The sequence below is a fragment of the Quercus lobata genome, chromosome 8 (genome assembly GCF_001633185.2).
Source record: "Quercus lobata isolate SW786 chromosome 8, ValleyOak3.0 Primary Assembly, whole genome shotgun sequence".
NCBI classification, from domain to species: domain Eukaryota; kingdom Viridiplantae; phylum Streptophyta; class Magnoliopsida; order Fagales; family Fagaceae; genus Quercus; species Quercus lobata.
In genome coordinates this window covers 8,832,061-8,841,835 of record NC_044911.1, presented here as the reverse complement: position 1 = coordinate 8,841,835, position 9,775 = coordinate 8,832,061, and the positions used below count along the sequence as shown (strand labels likewise).

General features: G+C 37.1%; 1 protein-coding gene across 1 annotated transcript; it reads left to right on the top strand.

Moving 5' to 3' along the window:
* The first annotated feature begins 297 nt into the window (after positions 1–297).
* LOC115956291 (G-type lectin S-receptor-like serine/threonine-protein kinase LECRK3) lies at positions 298–5,890 on the top strand. The gene is made up of 3 exons (XM_031074714.1): positions 298–332; positions 3,121–4,983; positions 5,391–5,890. The coding sequence occupies exons 1-3, from the start codon at positions 298–300 to the stop codon at positions 5,836–5,838; spliced, it is 2,346 nt and encodes a 781-aa protein (XP_030930574.1). The 3' UTR covers positions 5,839–5,890.
* Positions 5,891–9,775: the final 3,885 nt, after the last annotated feature.

Genomic DNA, 9,775 nt, shown 5'->3' with positions numbered 1-9,775 from the left:
ATAGGCATAACTAGAGGAGTGAATTTTACCGTTTTGGGAGTTTTCTCGTCTTTCTTTTTACCTCCGTCATTGATCCGTCGGTCTGGATGCTCCCTTTTTTGTCCTCTACGATCATCCTCCTTTCTTCCCTTATCTCCCGACTTTTCTACATCCTTTATGGCAGCTAAAGCATCCTCAGCGTTCATATACTTCTGTGCCTTCAGAAACATCTCCACCATTGTCTTAGGCGGATTCTTTGCAAGTGAAACCACAAAATCTCTAGACTTCAACCTTGCTTTAAAGGTCGTCAGTTGCACCATGTTGTTAGCTTCTTTACCTCCAGAGTCTCCCGGGTAAATCATTTCACGTACGACCTCAGGGTTTCTTTTTCCTCTTGTCTGATAGTGAGTAAATGATCAGCTGGTCTCTTCGAGCGTTGTCCTCCGACGAACTGGTGCAAAAAAGCATTGCTTAATTGCTCAAAACTGCTGACAGACGATTTTGGTAATTTCGTGAACCACTCCCTTGCAGCTCCCTTTAGAGTTGTGGGGAAGCAACGGCACAGTATCTCATCAGGAGGCTGTTGGAGGCCTAGAGTTGTCTTGAAAGTGTTGATGTGGTCTAGAGGGTCCTTAAGCCTGTCAAACGACTCAAGTTAAGGTAATCGAAATTTAGACGGCACAGGGCACTCCAAGACTACTGTGGTGAACGGTGAATCTGTTGTCCTAACCATCCTATCCAAACTCCGATCTGCTTGCCCTTTAATGGCCTTCCTCAGCTCATCCATCTCTTTTCTCATTTCCTGGAAAAGGTCTGAGTGGGGTTCATCCAGGGTAGTCAGCCCTCAACGGTCACTTCTTCTAAGGCTATCTCCTTCGTCCTCTTGATTGGCTCCAAACCGGTTTTCCTCCTGCTAAAGCCATAGTTTCATCTCTTGAGTTGTCTAGTGAGCTCCTCGACAATGGCCGCGAGAACCTGAACTTGCTGAGCCAGAGCTGCAGAATATTGGTTGGATTCCATCTGAATGTGGAAGTTGATTGGAAACTACGCTTTCGACCTTAAGTATGAAAATGTCGTTCACCACAGACGGCGCCAAACTGATGAAGCATGACTTCGTCAGTTAAGTTGAATGTGTCTAGATGGATTCAAGCTCTTGTCTAAATGATTACGTAAATGAAAAGACAGCTCCTTCAAGGTGGTCACCGATGTGGTGCCTGCCACAATGCCTCTGATGCCAAAGTCAGAACAGGGAAGTGCTTTGTAAAATAAAACAGAATAGCAGAATAACAGTAAGTGTCTCTCAGAGTGTCTATGTACCTTGTGTTGGCAATGTGAGGGCTTTATATATGTTGCCTTGGATTCTAGCCGTTGTGGTTGATATTGTGATGTTAATGCCTTCCTTGGTAACGTCTCCTACTTAGTAATGGGGCTTTAATATGCTCCCAACGATCTGTACAGCTAGTTTTGTAACCATCCAGGGCATTATTGGCGGCATTGAATGATCCTGCTACCCTCGTCAATGACGTGGGCACCTATTTAGGCTCCTCTCAGAGAATGGTTTCGTCTGTCTTATTGAGCTCGTCTGTTGTTAATGTCGTCAGTCCCATCAACAACAATCTTGTGGTCATCTTCAAAAATGTAAGCCATAATTTTGAGAAGGGACATTAGAATCTATTATAATATTAACATAAATATAATATGTAAACCGTGATTTTGCACAAAACCATACATTAGCTTGATTTTAGGGTTATCTCACTAAATCAAATAAACTATTTGTTTTTTGTTTTTGATAAACAAATGTATCCAAACCTCTTTGGGGGCGTTTGATTCATCATGATTTTACATTACACCATAATATTACATTATTGTAATTTTACATTAATGTAATCTTATTACAATAATACAACATTAAATTGTTTAGGTAGGTAATGAGATTAAGGTAATGCGATATATTTTGTAATTTTAGATTATGGTAATGTTAGAAAAAATAAAATAAACAAAAAATCTTAATGTCATATCATCATAATATGCATTACATTAATGACACATCATAGCGAACCAAACCAAACACCCCCTTCAAGTATCTGACTATTCCCTCGGGTAGGGGCAAAGCCGGGGGGGTTGAGGGGGGCACTTGCCCCCTCTAGCCTGCCAAAAAAAAAAGTACTTATATCCTAATTTTGCCTGGTGATGGTTTCATTTTTTTGTTTTCTTCAGTCCTAAATGTATAGAGTACATGAAGAGAACTTAATCTGACTCCTGGAATGAGACCAACACTCTTGTGACTACTGGTATTAAATTCTTTGAAAACTGAGCTATATTCTCCTAGCATTACATGTCTTCGTTCTTCTTTTTTTCGTTTAGTGCAACGTGTCTTAGTCTCTTAGGGTATTAATATCGGTTAACAGGTAGGCTATGATATACTGTTCTAATAATATACTCTATTTTTTAAGAAGTAATAGTATTATTCTATTCTTTTATTTTAAATTATGTTGGTCTTATTACATTAAAATATCACTAAAGTATATGCGTATTGTTTTTTTTTTTTTTTTTTTATTATTAAGTAATATACATATACATGTCCTAATGAATGTTCATAGTGTATATAAATTTTGTCCCCCTGAAGTTAAATCTTTGCTCTGTCATTGCCCTCAGGAGTATGCAATCCCTCTATCTCACACACACCATGTAATTACAGGATGAATCCCTCGGGGGTAGCCCCAAGATGCAAACCAAGATTTTCTAACCCAAGTTCTCATGGATATCACGAGAGTTTAAGAACCACTTAGCCTTTACTCAGAAAAAAAAAATCCCACTTAGCCAAGATTACTATGAATTAATTAATGTATATATGTTAATCCTTTTGATTTCGTGCTCTATTTTCTACTTTCTATTTTAACAGTGTCCATAGACAATTAATGAAGAAAATTATGTTTGAAAATCTATTTCACGATTGTGAAGCATTAAGAAGCTAGCTTCCTTTTGTCTCTCTTACTTACCTAACAGTTAGAGAACCGAATACAAGTATATTTTTTCTTTCATCGCCTCCCATGGCTTCCATATCCTTCGTTCTCTTAGTCCTATCCATAACCTTTGCAGTTGAAAGAGCTCAAGCAAAGCAATCTAACCCAATAACCATAGGCTCTTCAATTTCCCCACAACTCACCCTACTTCATGGCTTTCGCCTACTAACCTATTTGCATTTGGATTCTATCAGCAAGGCAATGGCTTTTCTGTTGGAATTTGGTTGGTTGGTATGAACAACAAAACAGTTGTGTGGACAGCAAATCGTGACAATCCACCAGTCACTTCAAAGGCAAAGCTGGAATTTACCAAGGATGGTAAGCTTCTGTTAATAACAGAGGAAGGACAGAAACACCTTATTGCTAGTAGTGCAACAAACTCAGTTTCTCATGCCGCCATGCTTGATTCTGGAAATTTTGTGCTCTATGACAAGGATTCCAACTACATCTGGCAGAGTTTTGATTATCCTACTGATACCATTTTAGGAGATCAGGCTCTGTTCACTGGAGGTCAACTGCTCTCCAGTTCGAGTGAGAGTGACCAATTAACTGGACGGTTTCATCTCGTGATGCAGTTTGATGGAAACCTTGTTTCATACCCAGCAAACAGTGAAGAAGCCGAGCCAGATGCGTATTGGAGTACTAACACTTATTATAGAAATGGAGTCAATTTTCACCTTTATCTTAATTCTTCCGGCAGTTTGATCATCGTCAACGAGTCCAATTCAGAAACCGTCCGTACCATTTATCCTGATCCAGATTCGTCCAGCACTAGCAGCATCAACCTCGACAACAACAACAATACCATATACAGTGCAACACTTGATGCTGATGGAATTTTTCGATTGTATTCTCACACCTACGATGAGAGAAGAAACTACAGAGTATCTCGTTTGTGGTCAGCATTAAATAGTCCATGTGACGTAAAGGGTTTCTGTGGCTTCAACAGCTTTTGTACACTATATGACGACCAAGGCAACTGTGATTGCCTTCCAGGGCACGATTTTGTAGACCCCAATCGAAGGACTCTTGGCTGTGAGAGACACTTTTCAGAAGTGGGGTGTAGAGGTGGGAAAGAAAATGCAGTTTCTTATAACATGAGTACTATGGATAACATGGTGTGGGGAAACACCCCGTATTTTTCTGCAAAAATGACAATGGAAGAATGCAGCAGCTCATGTTTGGAAGACTGCAATTGTGGGGCGGCACTATTCAAGAATAATCTTTGCCAGAAACAACAGTTTCCACTGAAATATGTTAGTAGAGATATAAATGCCGGGTACCCGGCGTTCTTGAAGGTGGGTCTCAACCCAATTAAACCACTGCCACCCGTTGTTTCCAACACGGTCATAATCACAAGCAAAATAGCGAAGTTACAAATTGTTCTTCTAACTTTGGGTTTTACTATATTGTCATGTTTATCTCTTGCAACCTTTGGCCGTTTCATTCTCAAAATTAGAGTTTTAACTTACAAAAGGGTGTTAAGGAATGGAATTTTGGGCCTGCCTGAGGAGGTAACCTTAAGATTGTTCACGTATGCTGAGCTCAAAAGAGCAACAAATGGTTTTAAGGAAGAGTTGGGTAAAGGTTCTTTTGGAGCAGTTTACAAAGGTGCTCTAAACAAAGGTAAAAAACTAGTTGCAGTGAAGAGACTAGAGAAATTAGTTGAAGAAGGTGAAAGAGAGTTTCACGCGGAGATGCGAGCAATTGGAAGAACCCATCACAGGAACTTGGTTCGGTTGCTGGGTTTCTGCGCTGAGGAGTCTAAAAGGCTTCTAGTTTATGAATATATGAGCAATGGCTCCCTTGCTGACCTTCTGTTCGGGGCTATGTGGCGTCCAGATTGGAATGAGAGGTTGAGAATTGCAATGGATGTTTCAAGAGGAGTTCTCTATCTACATGAAGAGTGTGAGGCCCCTATCATTCATTGTGATATAAAGCCTCAAAACATTTTGATGCAGGGGCGGAGCCAGAAATTTTGGTTTGGGGAGACCAAGTTGTGATGTTAATATATTTGTTAATCAAGACAAACCTCTACACACATATATAAAAATTAATTTACTAAGAGAATTTATCATCTTCTAAATTTTAATGAGCATACAAAAGTCATGTATTTCTTCTATTAGACGTATACAAAAATTTATCATTTTTTACATAGTTCAATTTGTTAAACCTCTTAAATTATATGATTTTAATATAATTTCTCTTTCTTTTAAGAGCAACATTGAAATGACTCAAAATTTAGGGGGACCAATTTCAATTTTTACATGTTACATTTTTTTAAATGTAAATAATATAAATACTATAAAATAATTTTTTAAAACTTGGGGGGGCCTTGGCCCCCCCACCCTTGTGTGTGGCTCCGCCAAATTTGATGGATGATTGTTAGAATGCTAAAATCTCTGACTTTGGGCTGGCCAAGTTCTTAATGCCAGATCAGACAAGGACCTTCACTGGGGTCAGAGGAACAAGAGGGTATGTGGCACCAGAATGGCATAAGAACATCCCTATATCAGTGAAGGCAGATGTTTACAGTTACGGGATTGTGCTCTTGGAAATTGTATGTTGCAGAAAGAACATAGATGTTAACGCATCCACTGCAGAGGAGATTGTCCTTTCTTCTTGGGCCTATAAGTGCTTTGCTGCTAGAGATGTATACAAGCTTGTGATTGGTGAAGAGGTAGATATGATGAGCTTGGAGAAAATGGTGAAGGTGGGACTGTGGTGCATTCAAGAAGAACCAGCTCTTCGCCCCTCTATGAAGAGTGTCGTCTTGATGTTAGAAGGTATTACTGAAGTACCAGTTCCCCCATGTCCAACTACTCTCTCCATGTAATCAATTTCGCCTATAGTTGAAATTTTTGTTTCCCATTTGTACAAATAAGTGATGACACATGATGCATGGGCATGTTGTATTTTCATTTTGAAACAAATGTATTACTTATGTGAAATTATCATGTAATAAATGCTTAGAGAATTACTTGAAACAAGATGTGAATATTGTGCACATGAATGCTAGTCTTTGGCAAGTTAAAATAGACTCGCCCCATAAGATAAAAGATTTAACAGTCTCCATTTGTAACATATGTTGCTCTACAATGTGAGACAGATACCCATAGTTCTTGTTAGCAACAGCAGGCAGCCACAATATCTTATACAAATTCCATGCCAAATGTATCTTAAAATTTAATGAAAAAATCTGCAAAAAGTTCAACCAAGCAATGTCTTCAACATACCCCTTATATTTCTACCTGTTACTCTCAGAGTATATGCTGTAATTTGAGTGTTTTGTCTCCAAATTTGGAAATATGGTGGTGGTTGTGCAAGTTACCAAAAATATAGGTGATGAAAGGGTGAGATGATCAATAATCTGCAATTAATCTTATTATGCTATCTTGTCTGTTCATGGAAGTCTTACTGTCACAAAATAAATAGCTTGATTTAGAACAAATTAAAGTTAAGTCATATAACAGAAGTTAATCTTAAACAAGCATCTATAACAATCAGATAACAAGATATGTAAAGGTGAAATAAAATTCTTAAATGTGAATGAGGAGATGATTTCAAAGATAAAAGGAAATAACATGATATGTAAATGTGAATCATTAAAACAAATCTGTTTAGTGGTTGACATGAAATGAAACTTGCAAAAATACATTATTCTTAGCAAAAAGTGTTCCGTAACTTTTAACTTGAACTTCACTTTCTCATTAAGCAGAGCTATTTCTGTGAAGGGTGAAGTTATGGAAGTGGGGGTAATTGCAGTTTCTGTGAAGGGAGCTTACTTTAAGTTTTAAGGACATGTTAAGATCCTTTCTCAATTGAATCATACTAACTTCAAAACAGATCAGTTATATGATAATACACATCAAATTTTATTTTTTTATGGCATATTAATCTCAACTATTCTATTTGTCTGAGTCTGCATTCCATAGTCTAATGCATCTTAGTATTTGAAAAATATTAACTACTTATGCACCTGATTCTTTTACTTTTACTCCGGGAAGTGGATGCTTTGAAGGGAAAATAGCATCTGCAGTTGAAGATACTATTTCCAATAAAATTAGAGAAGGTATTATAAAGCTTGAGTCTTGGAATCACTTCAAATATACATCCCAGTGTACAAAATTGCTGTTTTAAATGCTACTTGTGTGGCCAATCCTGTGCTGTGTAATTCTGCCATTGAATTTGAGATTAGAGGTCTAGTCACAGGCACTGCAAAGGATGCATTTGTAGTTTCTAACTATAACAATAAAGGATGGAGGGGTTCTACTTCCTGCAGCAGCCCAGCTAAAATGAAGCAGATCTCATTACAAGAACTGTCTTTAATTATTTATCATAGTTTACTTTGATGTATGTTGTTTCACTGTCTAACTCTTGCTTTCTACTTCTACCTTCGTTATTCAAGTACATTTGAAAAGATCTCTATTACTTTTGTAACCGCGCATGTATGGAATTTTGAAAATATCAAGCTATACAACTGTGGGATGCATTTTTTACATTGTCAAGATGCGACATATTACTTAGACTGGCTTCTGGCTTTGTTTGAGTATCTCCAAAAATGTCTTATGCTGGATTGAAACTGTTGCCTGAGCACTAACTCACATTGGGCATATCTGAGTTGCAACCTTGAATTTTCTGTAATGCAAATGAGATTGGACATTGGATTGTTAACAAAATACCTATCAGTCCATTTTGAACACTGCGGGATGGAGATACGTACATTGTTCCTCAACTGTACAAGCAGTACTGTGTTATTTCTTGGTTCAGGAGATAAGTACTTCCGGCTCAGCAGAAATCTTGAGGAATAATTTAACTGGTAGTGCCAGACTGAAAGAATTGAAGTGGAGTGAGTTTGGCGATCTTTTTCAGGTTATTGTCATTTTGGTCAGTGTCAGGTCACTTGTTGGGAAATTGAAGACAGGCAGAAAGCCCAAAAGTGACCAAAATTTTGAATGACTAGCAGAACTGGACACCTGCCAAAAGAAGTGACTAGCGGCTACTAGTCCATATCTAGGTCTGTAAAGCCCAAAACAAAAGAAGAAAATTTCGCACACAACAAGTGCCTCAAAACTGGTCTTAACATGGCCCAAGTAATAGCTTCGTGAGAAGAAGTCAGCAGATACTAAACCCATTAATATGGGATCTTCTTCCATGTGATGTGAGGCTTTAGACAATTGTCTAAATGGCCGAATGAAAGAGACATCCCGCTACGTACAGAAAATCAGTACGAACTTATCATGTCTATAGCATTATTTACACTTGCCCATCAGAGAACGAGGGTGCAGGTGGAGTTTTAAGAAATTCTCATGGTGATTGAATTATTGGTTTCTCCATACCATAAACATTGGTGTCACAGCTAGACTAATTGTTGAACTTTTTCCATCCGTATTGGCTTGCGATTTGCATGGGAACAGGGTTTCAGACACATCCAAGTGAAACACAACTCCCTGCTAGGCTGCTAGCTACAAACTGGTAATAGTCTACTACGTTAGATTTTTCACCTGCACTAACAAATTAGATTTTTCACCTGCACTAACAAATTTGATTGATGATTGTAGTTACCTTTTTTTTTTTTTTTTTTTTTTTTGGAGAAACAATGATTGTAGTTACCTAATCTCAATTTAGCAAATTTGATTGATGTTGTAGGAAATAAAAAGTATGACCAAGTGTTTGTTTTTGTCTTAGATACTTGTAGTAGCGTAATAGATTTGAAATGCTTTGGTTAAAGTTGAGTTTGTATTGCAATTGACTACTTTTATTTAGGGAGGCAACAACTTTCAAATAAAATACATTTTTTTATCAGTTTTTTTTTTTTTTTAATTACTTCTTAAAGTGCAATCAATCCATTAGATATCGGGTTTCTTCAAGTAATTTTGTTATGCTGTGACTTTCTTCCACTGCTAAGTACTAAACTTTTCTAGTGCTAAAAAAAAGGTTGGTGATTTTCTAAACTAAGAGTGCGTTGTGTAATTAAAAGTTTTTCACACGTCCAAAAAAAGACAAATGAAATTTTTTTTTATAAATCTTTCCTTGAGACCAATGTGGTTAAGAGTAGCTTGATTGGTGCTTTCATGATATATTTAATAGAAACTTTTATGATTCAAATTATTAGGGCTCCCTTATAACTATGTAATTATCAAAAATAAATAAAAATAAAAATATGAATATATAGAGATTTCTTTTGAGGGCCAATTTTTGAATAAATTCCTTCCAACAAAAGCCCAAATCCAATTCCCAGACCTTTTAGTATTCCTTGACTTAACGAGGGCCCGAAGCGTCACCACATGAAGGTCCATTGGGCTTGAGTTTTCTCCATACATGTGTCCCTGCTGTTTAGAGACACGTGGAACTTCCTAGAGTAAACCCTGGCCTATGTGAGATCGAAAACAAAAAGGGTCCACCCAAAATTCATCTCTTCAATTACAAATTACATCATTTTTTTTTTCTGAGAATTACAAATTACATTATTGAATTTGCATGATGTGTCTTAGAGATGAGGAGTAGCCATATTCAACTTTTATTCCCTGTTCCCTATATTTATAGTCAAACATTTTATATTTTGGTTTGTATAATAAAGAAAAAATTTACTTTTTGGTTGTCCCATGATTATTGTGCATGTTCAAAAGAAAAAGTTGAAGAAAGTTGACAACATTTTCCTAACAACCTTATTTTAAGTTGTGATGGTTGGGTCAAGTGTACATTTATTTTACTTTGATTTATGGTAGGTTGAGACCTTAGTTTATTTTAAAAATATTGTGAGATTTTATTGT

What these genes read in the sequence shown, in the direction of transcription:
- LOC115956291 (XM_031074714.1), top strand. Translation starts at nt 298, where the DNA reads ATGTTGTTAGCTTCTTTACCTCCAGAGTCTCCCGG. An exon ending in TTACCTCCAGAGTCTCCCGG is followed by an intron (nt 333 to 3,120) that starts GTAAATCATTTC and finishes CAATAACCATAG; the next exon opens with GCTCTTCAATTTCCCCACAA. An exon ending in GGGCGGAGCCAGAAATTTTG is followed by an intron (nt 4,984 to 5,390) that starts GTTTGGGGAGAC and finishes GGATGATTGTTA; the next exon opens with GAATGCTAAAATCTCTGACT.